At 34.4% G+C, this 13788-nt stretch overlaps 2 protein-coding genes across 4 annotated transcripts; both read left to right on the forward strand.

The window, feature by feature from the left end:
• The first annotated feature begins 1230 nt into the window (after window positions 1–1230).
• Window positions 1231–9294, forward strand: LOC110631214 (protein ROOT INITIATION DEFECTIVE 3). Of its 2 annotated transcripts, none has more exons than XM_021778960.2 (8): window positions 1231–1642; window positions 6692–6805; window positions 6976–7109; window positions 7221–7359; window positions 7446–7648; window positions 7991–8112; window positions 8375–8610; window positions 8838–9294. In XM_021778960.2, exons 1-8 carry the CDS (start codon window positions 1331–1333, stop codon window positions 9084–9086), a joined length of 1509 nt encoding a protein of 502 aa, XP_021634652.1. In that variant the 5' UTR covers window positions 1231–1330; the 3' UTR covers window positions 9087–9294. The 2 variants fall into 2 exon arrangements, with proteins under 2 accessions (XP_021634652.1, XP_021634654.1); XM_021778962.2 differs by having other exon boundaries at window positions 1232–1642; window positions 8378–8610; window positions 8838–9293.
• A 1161-nt stretch (window positions 9295–10455) lies between these two features.
• On the forward strand, window positions 10456–13497 carry LOC110630662 (probable adenylate kinase 7, mitochondrial). 2 transcript variants are annotated; one of them, XM_021778182.2, is made up of 5 exons: window positions 10456–10920; window positions 11436–11576; window positions 11851–11932; window positions 12029–12076; window positions 13076–13497. In XM_021778182.2, the coding sequence occupies exons 1-5, from the start codon at window positions 10546–10548 to the stop codon at window positions 13120–13122; spliced, it is 693 nt and encodes a 230-aa protein (XP_021633874.1). In that variant the 5' UTR covers window positions 10456–10545; the 3' UTR covers window positions 13123–13497. The 2 variants fall into 2 exon arrangements, with proteins under 2 accessions (XP_021633874.1, XP_021633873.1); XM_021778181.2 differs by having other exon boundaries at window positions 10457–10920; window positions 12029–12069.
• Window positions 13498–13788: the final 291 nt, after the last annotated feature.

Below are 13788 nucleotides of genomic sequence, written 5' to 3' on the forward strand. Positions count from 1 at the left end.
GGGTTTTGTCCTCACTGTAGCCTTGTCGAGTCACGTTATATACGACAAAATTGAAATTTTTATTAAGGGGAAAAAGAATTGCTGAACGAGGATGATTAAAAAAAATATTAAAATATCGACATTTAATACAATTTATAATTTAATTTCCCTCATTTTTAATGAAAAATAATTTATTTTCTACAATTTTATTCTATTAATTAAATAATAATTCAGTTAAAATTTACTATTAAATCTTAATAATATAGCCCTTTAAATTTTTTTTTAAAATAATTTAATCCATTTAATTTAAATAATTTAATTTATAAAATAAAATTTTAATAATTAAATTATTTACTATTAAAAAATAAGAACCAAACTATAAATTTCATTAAATTTATAAAAATATACTATACATTACCTTTAAAAATAAATTTTATTATTTAATATCTGTATTTTAATGAACCTTATTGCAAAAGTAAAGGTTAGTTAAACTTTTTTTTTAAAATTTTAAAAAACAATTTAAAAATTTCTTATTCAGATAATTATTTATTTTATGTAATTTGTTAGTATGTGTAAAATGACTAAAATATTTTTATTTACGGTTAACATTAATAATTTAAAATTATAATTATTTAATTTTTATCATTTTAAAATAACAACTATTTAATTTATATAATTAATAATTAGCATATCTAAATAAACATAAATTATTTAATATATTTTTAAAAATAAACATATTTAATAATTAATTTTATTAAAATATAAATTTAACTATAAATTTATAATATAATGTTATATTTTATAAGAGATAGAAGATGAGATAATTCCAGCTGTGATATTATTTAAAACCTACAAATATAAAAGATTTTATACGTTATGCTTTTATTTGTTTATGTACAATAATTTTAATAAGGAATATTTTATGTAAAAATATTTTGCAAAGAATATAAATAAATTTATACAATTTATTTTAATGATATCTTAAAATTTGTAAAATGAAATATTATTACAAAAATACTTTATATTAATTAATTTTTAAAATGCTTTAAACGAAACAAAATTCACATATATGTATTAACTTTGATTTAATAAAACTAGCATTAACTTTTTTTAATTAATTAAAACGCTTTATATGGAATGTTTTACAGTGTGGACCCAAATAGCATACCTGGCTCTCCACAGTTGGCCATGCATTAAGTGTGGAGCAGTTGCATGCAATACACATGCCTAACAAGCTGAACCTTCCTTTCTCGCTCAATCACTGTAATTATGGGCGAAAGATGCAATCTGGCCAACGACCTTTGTCTCTTTCGCCAGCGCACAAATCTCTTTAAACCATTATCTGCCCTGCATGCTCAACTTCTCAAACACACACTCCATATATACACATACGCATCTCTCTGTTTCTGAGAGATCAGAAAGCGAGAGGGAGATCGAGATGGAAAATGCGAGAGAGGCTTTGGTGGCTTGCAGTGATAGGAGTATGGGGACAGGGATAGCGATATGGGATATACGAACTGGAGATCGTCTATTGCACATTCCGACCTGTGCCTCGCCTCCTCATGGGTTATTGTGCTTGGGAAACCAGTTTCTTGTAGCTTCTCAGGTTAACAAGCATGGATCTGTTGGTGGCGGGGCTATCTTCACCTGGCCCTTCAACAAGGTACCAGTAACATCCTCAAACTAACTTCAATTAATTAATTCCGTGTACAATTTGATTTTTGCTTTTGGATAGTTTTGGTGAGTTCGCCGAAGAGTTGCTCCCATGATGATTCATCTGGAATTCAATATTGGAAAATTGTTATAATGATTATATAAGCAGAGGGTTGTTTTTTTTTTTTTTAAATCAGAGTACAATTGATTCTTGTTTCTTGGTCGGGCCAAATTAAGTTGTTAGTGATTGGTTTTAGGGTGAATTAAATGGGAAATAATTATATTCATATACACCGACCAATGAACAGACAACATTAAAAATTAAAATCATAGTCTCACATTTAAATTTAACTTTCTATTGACCGTGTATGCATATAGACGGGTGCTTATAAAAAATTTTCCAATTATCCTTGTATTTTCAAAAATTCATTCAAACATTCTCAGGTTTTAGCTTCCTTAAACACCTTCTTCCCTCTGTTCTAAAGATTAAAATGCCCTTATAAAATGGAAATGTTTTTTTTTTTCCTAATAGACGAATAAAATTTTTAATAATAACTAAATTCACATACTAAATGGCCATGCAATTGAAATTGAAGCTACACAATTTACTAGGATATACTTAAAAAATAAATGAAAGTACTGAAGTGTCCGACAAATCAAAATTAGAAACTTTTTAGTGTCTGTTTGACATTGTATTTAGAGAGGTGTTATAGGGTATAGGAAGTTAGTATGTTAATATAGAAAATAAATATTGATAGATGTATTAGTTATCTAATCTTAGGGATTGCATGATCATATACTTGATTTCTTAATTTCCTTTGCTTTTTAGATATGGTTTTTTATGTATAGATATTTTGTAATCTCTATTGTAATGTATACAATAAATATTACCTTTGTACATGGTATTAGAGCCTCCCGTAGACATTTGAATTTTTTTCCTGTTATGTTTGGAGACGTAAGGCTCTTGTTCTTTGAGGTTACCCACATAGGGTAATATTTGCTTCTCACTGCCCCACCCAAGGAGGGTGTCGGAGCGCCGCCAAAACTGCCCTGAAGAGTCGAGCTTCACCTGCTGTGGCAAGGTTTCTGACGACGTCCCACTAGCTTGTGCATGGAGGCGTGTCGCATATCTGTTGCTGCTCTGGTCACCCTCGCCGGAGTCGCCTTGAAGCCCCCTTATAAGTTCTATGGTCCGTTTGCTGTTTGGGTGCTGAGTGGAGGAGGTGTTTCTGGTTTGGATCACATTCTGTTACGTGTTTCTTCTGTTTCTTTTATTGCCATTGCTTTAAGTTGGTTGTTACACTGTAGCTGAGGTGATTCTTGTGATGAATAAAATCACGGAACACAAATTAAATGAATCTAATTTTCTGGATTTGAGTAAGACTATTCGTATTTATTTACGAAGTTGAGAAACATGATAGAAATCTAACATCATATTTTATGGATTTTAAAAGAGTATACGAGGAACTTAATATCTTGATGCCTTTTAGTACATATGTGAAAACTCAACAAGCTCAACGAGAGTAAATGACTATTATGAGCTTCCTTGCAGGTCTCCCTACAGAGTTTGAGACAGCTAAATCTCATATTCTATCTGACTCTGAAATATCATCATTACATGATGTTTTCACTAGGGTATTGCGTACAAAATCTTCAATTCCTTCACACACTACTAGTGCTCTTATTAGTCGTAGGTTTTAATGGTGTTCTTTCTGGGGAATTTCGATTTTATTTGTCACAAAAAGTGATTCTCCATCGGTGTTTTTGTGTTGACATTCCTTCACATAATGGGGTTGCCAAAAGAAAAAAATCTATATTTTCTTGAAGTAGGCAGAGCTCTATTATTCCAAATAAAAGTATCTAAATATTTTTGGTCTGATACTGTATCAACTGCTTGTTTTTTTTACAATCACATGCCCTCCTTCGTTCTTCATGGTGATATCCCTTATAATATTTTATTTTCTGCTAAATCTTTATTTCTTATTGAGCCATGTATCTTTGGTTATACTTATTTTATTCGTGATGTTCATCCACAGGTTATTAAATTGAATCCCAAATCACTCAAATGTGTCTTTCTTAGCTATTCTCGACTTCAGAAAGGGTATCGTTATTTTTCTCCTGATCTTAATCGGTACCTTGTGTCTACTGATGTAACATTTTTTGAGTCTACTACATTCTTTCCACCATCATTTGTTTATGATACCCAAGGGAGGAAGATGACCTCTTGTTATACATTGTTCGCTCTTTCTCTCCTTCTCACACTCTTACTGCACTTTCGCTCATGTGCCAAGTCACGCTCCCATTTTTCATGTTTATTCTAGATGCTTAGAGGGCTCTAACTCTACTCCACTACCAGCTTCTTCATTGACAAACCTTGCTCCTACTGATCCTTCACCATCGTCTGATTTGAATTTACCCATTGCTCTCTGCAAAGGTAAACGTACTTGCACTCATCCTATTTCGTCTTTTATTTTTATGCTCAATTATCCTCTTCTTCTCATTATTTATTTTGCCACTGCTTTAGATTCTATTTTAGTCCCCAAAACTGTTATTGAGGTTTTATCCCATGCTGGTTGGCGTGCTGTGATGGAAGAAGAAATGATGGCCTTAGACACTAATGATACTTGGGAGTTGATGTCCTTGCCTCCAGAAAAGCGGGCTATTAGGTGTAAATGGGTGTTTACAGTAAAAGTAAACCCCGATGGATCTGTTGCTTGCCTCGAGGCCCGTTTAGTGGCTAAACGTTATGCTCAAATTTATGGAGTTGACTATTTTGATACATTCTCTCCAGTTGCCAAGCTCGCATCTGATCGATTGTTTATTTCCTTGACAACTACACATGATTGGCCTTTACATCAATTGGATATTAAAAATGTTTTTCTCTATGGTGACCTTCAGAGGAGGTTTATATTGAGCAACCACCTGATTTTATTGCTCAGGGAGAATTAGGTAAGATTTGTAGATTTCAAAAATCTCTCTATGGCTTGAAACAAAGTCCTCGGGCATGGTTTGGTAGGTTTAGTGAGGTGGTCCAACAGTTTGGAATGAAGATGAGTAAGTGTGATCACTCAAAATTTTATAGAAATTATGGTAGTGGAGTAATTCTGCTTGTAGTATATGTGGATTGTATTGTTATCCAGGAAGTGACGTTGCTGGCATTATATCCCTAAAAGAATTTCTCAAAATACAGTTCCATACAAAGTATTTGGGCTCCTTGAAATATTTTTTGAGCATTGAAGTTATGCAGTGTAAGAAAGACATTTTGTTATCTAAAAAACAATATGTTCTTGATTTGTTGACAGAAATAGGAAAATTGGGTGCTGAGCCTTGTAGTGCACCGATGACTCCTAATCTTCAACATACCACAGAAGATAGTGAGCCATTTGTAGATCCTGAAATATATAGAAAATTAATTGGCAAGTTGAATTATTTGACGTTGACTCGTTCTGATATTGCATATATTAGTGAGTGTGGTAAGTCAGTTTATATCCTCTCCTAATGTTGCTTAGTGGAATGCTCTCGGATAGATTCTTTGCTACCTGAAAGGGGCTCCAGGACAAGACCTCTTCTATGGTAACTGTTAAATTCGAGCTAGGCCTAACTCACCCCAAAAGCTAGCTCAAGGAGGAGGATTGTCTATACCTCATATAAGGGCACATTACCCCTTTACACAACCGATGTGGGATTCAACACATCCTCTCACGCCCAGAATTTTACTGGTGCATGACATATTAATGGGAGGCCCAACATCAAATGGGGAGGCTCTGATAACATGTTAAATTCGGGCCAGACCTAACTCACCCCAAAAGCTAGCTCAAGGAGGAGGATTGCCTATACCTCATATAAGGGCACATTACCCCTTTACACAACCGATGTGGGATTCAACAGTAACCATGGGCATTCAAATATTGAATGCTTTCTGATGCTGATTGGGCAGATTGGAAGGTTGATAAGAGATCAACCAGGTAACCTGGTCTCATGGAGAAGTAAAAAGAAAAGTGTGGTCTCTCATTCTAGTGCTGAATCTGAAAATGAGTCATGGCACAAGCCGTATGTGAAATCTTGTGGGTGCAACCATTAGAAGAGGTTGGATTCACAAATTTAGTGCCTGCTAAATCAGCTATCCACATTGCCTCCAGTCCAATATTTCATGAGAGAACTAAACATATCAAGATTGACTGTCATTTTGTTCGTGAGAAGGTCCAACAAAAGATAATCTTAATAGGACATGTCAGAACTGGAGAACAATTAGAAGATATTTTGACTAAAACTCTAACTGGGACTCAAGTGTAATAAGTTGGGCATGATTAATATCTATGCTCCAACTTGAGGAGGAGAGTTATAGGTTATAGGAAGTAAATATTGATAAATGTGTTAGTTGCCTAATCTTAGGGATTGCATGATCATAGGCTTTATTTCTTGATTTCCTTTCCTTTTTAGATATGGTTTCTCACGTATAAATATGTTGTAACCTCTATTGTCATGTATACAATAAATATTAACTTTCTACAAGAGGCAAAACTCTTTTTTTATGGAAAAGAACAACATTTTAAATGGTATTGAAAAAAAGCAGAATTTGAAAATAACAGAGCAACTATTTTTTTTTTTTTTTTATATATATAATTTGATACTAGAGAGGACTATCATCCAGAGAGAAGTACAGAATTACAAGACTGGAACAACTCTAGGGGTAGGTAACCCCTGTGGCTCCTGTGCGTTATTTTAGTATTTTTATAACTACAAGTTTAAATTATATATTTAAACATTGTTTTTCTGGATAGCAGCTCCAATATTAATATCACATACCATTAATGACTTTCTCAAAATTTAAGAATCAACTTATCAATAATTACAATACACAAGAGTGTTTTTGTAAATCACCCTTGACTTTAAAAGAAAGCATAAAGCATTTGCTTGAGTTTTTGTATTAGTTTCTCGAGATAATTTTGCTCTTATAACGTCGTTAACTGAAGAACACCAAAATAATTGAGCAACCCATTTGGTATCTGAATTTGTTGGGATAAAGTTCTGATTCTTATTATCTTTTTTAAATTTTCAGCCACAGTCACCACTTCGGAGCTACCCCATTGAAGCCATTGGGCCGATTTCTTGCACCAAGGATGGAGTGTATCTCGCAGGCGGCGCTCCTTCAGGAAATGTTTATATCTGGGAGGTTAGTAACCAAATATTATATTTTCTTAGGTTCAAACATCATCTTCGTTTGCAATGGCTGATATATATACATGTATTTTCAGCCAAGCAGTTAGAACTTAGTTCAGATAGGCATGATGATCTAAACATGATCCAAACAATAGTTTCTAATGAGATTGAGATGACATGTAGGTTGCTAATGGAAGATTACTCAAAACATGGCGGGCACATCATAAGTCTTTGAAGTGCATGACATTTTCCAATGATGACTCTCTTCTTATTTCAGGTTCAGATGATGGTATGATCTGTGTGTGGTCTATGGTCAGGTAAAAACGACCAAATCTTTCACCCTCAGCTCATTTTAAGTTTTATCTGGTAGAGTAATTTAAGAAGCAAAATGATTGAAATATACCTTTTTAAAACCAATACTGTGGCAGTGTGCTGGATATGGAGAATTTGGAAAGCTCACCTTCATTGTTTCACTACTTGGAGCATAGGTCCTCAGTAAGTGGTCTGTTAACAACATCCAGCGCAAACTCAACTTTGATATCAAGCTCCCTTGATGGTACCTGCAAGGTTAATAGAATGTTTACATTATATATTCCTATGCTGTATATTTATCATTGAAATTCTTACATAAAGGGCATACCTTCCCTTTGTAGGCTTGGGACCTGGTTTCAGGTAGGCTTATACAAACTCAAGAACATCCACTAGGGATAAATGCAATCATCCTTCACCCAGCAGAGAAATTCTTGTTTGGTGGAAGTACAGATGGAAGAATATTTGTTAGTGTGCTTAATATTGGATTGGTGGATGATCCTTTTGTTGTTGGAGAAGATCACCTGGTCGTGCTGGAAGGACACAAGTAATGTCTAATGTATGATGCATAAAATTTCTTGAAATCTGATTAGGAATGACTGAAGCACATGTAGGATGTAGAGGAATAGTAAAAGTGGAAGAAGAATCTGAAGGTTACTGTATTAGTTCATATATTAATTTCTTAGAAGTAATTAAGCATCCTACTCGCTTCCAGTTCTTGAATTAAACATTTCAAAGAAGTTTGAATTTTGCTGTTGACCTACTTGCCCAAGTTGCATTTCCGTAACTAAATTTACTTGCCTTTCATAATAGATGGTATCACATCTTGTATCAAGCACTGAAGCGAATGACAGCATAATATATTGACAGAATTCCTTCTTCTATGCAGAGGTTCCATAACAGCATTGGCCTTCAGTACATTAGGTCTGATATCAGCATCTGAGGATGGTACTGTCTGCCTCTGGGATGCCATTAGTTGGGTGACTGTACGAAGATTTAACTACCAAAAAGGTAATTGTAAAATTTATTGACTGCAAATCTCAAGGAATATCCATTATTTTGTCATAGTTATGCTGTATTGACAAGTAAGTTTTGGATGTCAAAAAAGAAGAAACTGCAAGTTTGTTAGGATGGTAATAAAGTCACTATGGAGCGAAGTTCCTTTGTTTCTAGAAATACATGTGGCAAAACTTTGTTTAGAAATTTTTATGTTGATCTTTTTTTTTTTCCCTTGGTGAATGGAGTTCTCACAAAAAATTCTGTGCATCTGAAGCAGGGGCAGTAACTAATCTTGTGGTGATTCCACACCCTTCACTGCTTCCTTCAACAAACCATCAAAGAGGTCCCTATCAGATCCGTGTTTCTTTGCTTGATAAGTGTCCTCAGCCTGAATCGAACTCATCCAAGGGAGCAGTCGTTCTCCTTCGTGCTTGTTCTCCTCTTAAGGACAGTCAAACCTCTTCGGAGTTCAGAATCAATTCACTGGACCACCAAATATTTGAGATGGAGGTCTTACTCTCCCTTCTCACATTATAAACGTATTCATAGGCTACATACCTATTATGTGCATTTTTATACAGAAAGAAAAATAGAAGTTGCTAAATGCAGTCAGTCCATGCCTTAACTGTGATTACTAGCATTAAGCACAAAGAACATTAGCTTATACTTTTATTTCTCCACATATTGTTATATGCGCAATGTTATATATTCTTATGTTCCTGTTGGTATGCAAGCAGGAAGAACATACACCTGCAGCCCTGCAGATGAAGTTAGAAACAAGCGTGGACCACCGGATGTGTGCTACAAGAATGACAAAACATGTCATGGAAATGAACAAGCATTTACAGTCTCGGCTGCTAGATTTGATGCAGAACCGATTGTTATGGAGTGCTGAAGATGATTCCCCCACTGCAAGAAAGAGCAAGAAGCTCAAAATTGAAAGTCCGTCGCACCAGGGAGAAAAGCTATTGCAGTCCTCCAATTAGTCCATGGTTTTTATGCAGCTACAGATAGTTAGTTACAAGAATTTCACAATTTGGCTTCCAGAATTCCTTCATAAATATAAAACATGTTCTCGTTTACCTTTGTTCTAATCACATTGCATACAGTTGATTAACAAAATGTACTGTGAAAATTTTAAAAATATTAATAAACTGATGTCAAGTTTATTTTGGTAGGAATTGCTTTCTAGAAAATCTATTTTGTTCATAGAAATTAGCTTTTTGCTAATCAAGTAATTAGAGATGGATGATAATTATTTAAAGGGAGATTTACAATTTAGTCCCTGAGTATTGCTATTATTAATAAGTCAATCCCTGTATTTTTATAAACCTATTAAAACGTCCTTATATTTTCTCTCCGTCAACGAAATAGTTCTTCCATTTATTTTTGTTGTTAAAAATATAGTAAAAGACTAAATTACCACCTTTTCCTTCTCCTTCCTTTTCTTCTTCATCAATTCTTCCTCCTTCTTCTGCTGCTTCTTCTTCTGCTTTTGCTTCTTTTTCTTCTGCCTCTGCTTCTTTTTCTTCTTCTGCTTCTCATTTTTCTTCTTTTCCTTCTTTTCCTTCATCATCATTATCTTCTTCTTTTTTGAGGAGGAGGAGGAGAAGGAGGAGGGACTATTTCATTGACGAAAGGAAATGATAAGGACATTTTAATAGATGTGAGAAAAGATAGGGACTATTTCGTTGACGAAAAGAAACGATAATGACGTTTTAGTAGATATGAGAAAAGATAAGGATATTTTAATAGATTTCTGAAAATATAGGGAGGGACAATTTTGTTGACGGAAAGAAACGATAATGACGTTTTAGTAGATATGAGAAAAGATAAGGATATTTTAATAGATTTCTGAAAATATAGGGAGGGACAATTTTATTGACGGAAAGAAACGATGGGCAGAGATTATTTCGTTGACAAAAAAAAACGATAAGAACGTTTTAATATATATAAAAAAAAATAAAAACGTTTTAATAGATTTTTGAAAATATAGGGACTGACTTGTTAATAATAATAATATTTAAGGATAAAATATGAGGTTTTATTTGAGAGTAAAATTAGATTTTAAAATTTTTTTTTCTCCTCCTTTATCTAATTTTAATGGAAAAAAGATGATGAATTGACTATTTCATTGACGGAAAGAAAATATAATGACATTTTAATAGATTTTAAAAAATATAGAGACTAACTTATTAATAATGGCAATATTTATGGACTAAATTGTAAATCTTTCTTATTTAAAAAATAAAATTCCAACTCCAACTGCGCGTGGCTCCGACAATTCAAACTGACGTGACCGGCGAAACAAATAGCATTGCAACTTTTAACTAATTAATAAGTAATATTAAATAAAAAATAATAATCTATTTTCGCCGACACCCAGTTAGGCAGTTACTGTCTTTTCTCTTCCCTTCCCTCTCCCCCCCGGGAATATTATTTGCCATGATCGCTCTGAGCCGTCCAGTAACGGCTGCTCCCGTCGTATCGGGGTTGCCCCTAGTATATCGTCTCCTCACTATCTACCGATTCTACACTTCTGGCGCAGCCCAACCGCAGCTCGACCCCGATTACTACTACTACAACGATAACAGCAGCAACTACTATGAGCCGAGCAGCAATCGGCTTGCCAAGGCTCCAATGGCCGACGCCGAAAGCTCGGTTCCGACAAGAGGAGTGCACTGGGCGTTCATAGGATATCCGCGTATCAAGAAGCGCGTGTACGTTGAGAGACTATCCAAGCTTCTAGAAGTCCCTTACATTTCTATGGCTAGTCTCGTTCGTCAAGAGCTGAAACCAGGCACCTCTCTCTACAAACAGGTCTTCATTTCCATGCGTTCAAGTTGGATTGCGCTCGGAAATTTCTTAGGAATTAATGTTGAAAGGATTCGCTAGGGTTCTTTTCGTATTGTTTTATTGATGATCTTTGCCTGAAGAATTAAGTTCTGTTGACTTTGGACTTCTAACGAACCCATAGTGATAGCACGGTTTTTTTCTGATCGCTAAAATAGAAATGTTAAGCCATATTAAACGACATTTGTCTGTTGAACCTTTTATGTTGGGTAAATGGTTCCAAATTGAAAATAGTGCTATTATATGGAATTTGGCGACGCAGAGGTTAAAGTTTTATGCACTGTACTTGACAATGGCAATTACTAGAAATGGCCCTGCTGAAGATTGATATAGTATATTTGGATATTTTATCATTACAAGTGAATGAATTTACTTTTTAAAATGTTTCTCTTGTCCTGGCTGCTTTTTATTTACCACCTTTGTGTATTCTACTTGAATGGAAACATTTTGATGGGTCACTGTTCTGTCTTCAATTTAATTAGATTGCAAATGCTGTTAATCGCGGGCAACTTGTTCCAGAGGATATAATTTTTGGCTTGCTGTCTAAGAGGTTGGAAGATGGGTATTACAGAGGTGAAATTGGTTTTATTTTGGATGGAATTCCTCGTTCACAGTTACAAGCTGTAAGTCTTTTTGGAAATTTGATGTACATACCATTAACTGAATGCTTTTTAATTCAAAGGTAAAGCACTTAAAGTTTTGTATCATTGACACTCTCAAGTAACAACAAACGTCCTGTTCATGGACAATTGGACATTTATTCTATTGTCCAAGAGGATATGTAGTTTTCCTCACTGTGGCTTCTCACCTAGTTTTTGTGTTTAGTTCAGGTAGAAATCAGCTAGAGTCACTCAATGCTGATCCACTGCTTTCTTTTCATTTTCTTTAATTATGCAGGAGATTCTTGATGAACTTGCAAAGATTGATTTGGTAGTGAATTTTAAATGCACCGATGATTTCTTGATAAAGCACCAAGAAGGTAGTATTTCTGCCCATTGTTATGAATTATGTGAACTAGAACAATTTCTATGTTACTCACAGCACAGACAACTAAAATATTCCACTATCATTGCAGAAGGTGCTTGGAAAGATAAGCTCCGAGCCTATGTTGAGAAGGTAAACGGTAAACCTAGCACCTTGTATCTTCTTAAGTTACAACATGAACTTTTAACATATTGCTACTTTCCGGCATGGTGTGCTATGTCTTTTGCATGTGTATATACATATCTTCCGCCTTGTTTTGGTCAAGGTTTATCTTTGCACTCCCTTCCCCTTTTATTCCAGCTAGCCCCAACTATGCAACAAAAGCTAATATTAGACATGTTGCAATTTTTATCAATAAATTGTGAGCAGCTGATTTACATTTGCATGTTTGTTGTCATTGGCATTTTTTTGTTTACCAAATAATTTCTAAGTGTATGAGGTCATTGTTGCTGCTAACTACAGCAATTGTGAAGAATAAGTATTCTGCCACCCTTTTTTTTATCTACCCCATAAGACTCACATTTTGCACATATAAACTTCTAAATCAATATTGCCATGTGGATCATTGTGATAAATCAGAATGACTAGGTGTTATATGGCATGCAAAAATGGAGCACAAAGTCAAAAACAATCCTTCAGTTTGTGTGTTTGATTTTTTCTTTATTTTTCATTTTTCTGTTTGTTTCCTCCAGTCAACTGTGTGGGCTGTTGGGAATGAAAATCCCGGAAATAAATAAAGATGAAAGGATAAATAACTGAATATAAGTGGTTGGATCACAATATCAATGTGTAAAGTAACTCTGTTGTTATATAAGTCCATATAAAATAAATATTGTCTAATATGATTTCCAAATTTAACACGGGCAGACACTTTTTCAAAGCCTTGTTTCCTTAACTGGCTTTGTAATGGTAATCTTTTCTTTCTTATTTTCTTTTCCCGCCCTGTTATCTTTTTATACATAGGGAGGTGGTTTGTGAAACTTTATTTTACTGCACAAATAGTTGTCGTGTGTGTGTGTGTGGATCTTTTTGGCGGGATCCGTTAAGACAATTGCTTGCATCTATTTAGTGGTTTTGCAATACAAGCAGAAAGAGGGAGGAACTGTGATGATAATTTGTTCTCAATTTTTGTCCTCAGAGCAAACCACTAGAAGATTATTACAGGAAACAGAAAAAGCTTCTTGACTTTCAAGTCGGCGGTGCACCTGGAGAGACCTGGCAAGGGCTTTTGGCTGCATTGCGTCTACAACATATGAATGCTGTTAATTGTTCGAAGAAGCTGACTTCAGGATATACCTTGCTTTAAAGTTCCTTTTGGTGCCTACTTCATTTTAAATACGAGCCCCGGAAATATCACTGGTGAATTTCCCTAGGATATGTAGATGTCTTTTTTCTTTTTCGTGCAACTGTGAACAATTTTGATGATGCAACGTGTGATATATTGATGTGTGTGCTCTTTTGTAATTATCTAGGTATGCCTATGATGTACAAACATTTTAAATTGTTACAAACTCGCCATGACAAATATAGTATTTAGCTATAAATGTTTTCGTCCCCAAATTTGAAAATTCATAGCTAAATAACATCATAAACCAACGAGAGACTTTTGTAGAAATTTTAGTTACATCTTCTAAAATATGCTTTGCGATGAAAACAATGTCTCATCACAAAAATTAAAGAACCATGTCATGTATAGACAATGTCAGTATTTTTTGGTGTAAATATACTATTATCGAAAGTGAAACCACTTTTAGCCGCTGAATGTCCAAGTCTTTTCATTTATAATTTTAACTCTATTAATTTATAGCGTTAATTTAAAAAAAATCTAACAATTTCACTCTTGCCAAGCGT

Source organism: Manihot esculenta, chromosome 14 (assembly GCF_001659605.2).
Source record: "Manihot esculenta cultivar AM560-2 chromosome 14, M.esculenta_v8, whole genome shotgun sequence".
NCBI classification, from domain to species: domain Eukaryota; kingdom Viridiplantae; phylum Streptophyta; class Magnoliopsida; order Malpighiales; family Euphorbiaceae; genus Manihot; species Manihot esculenta.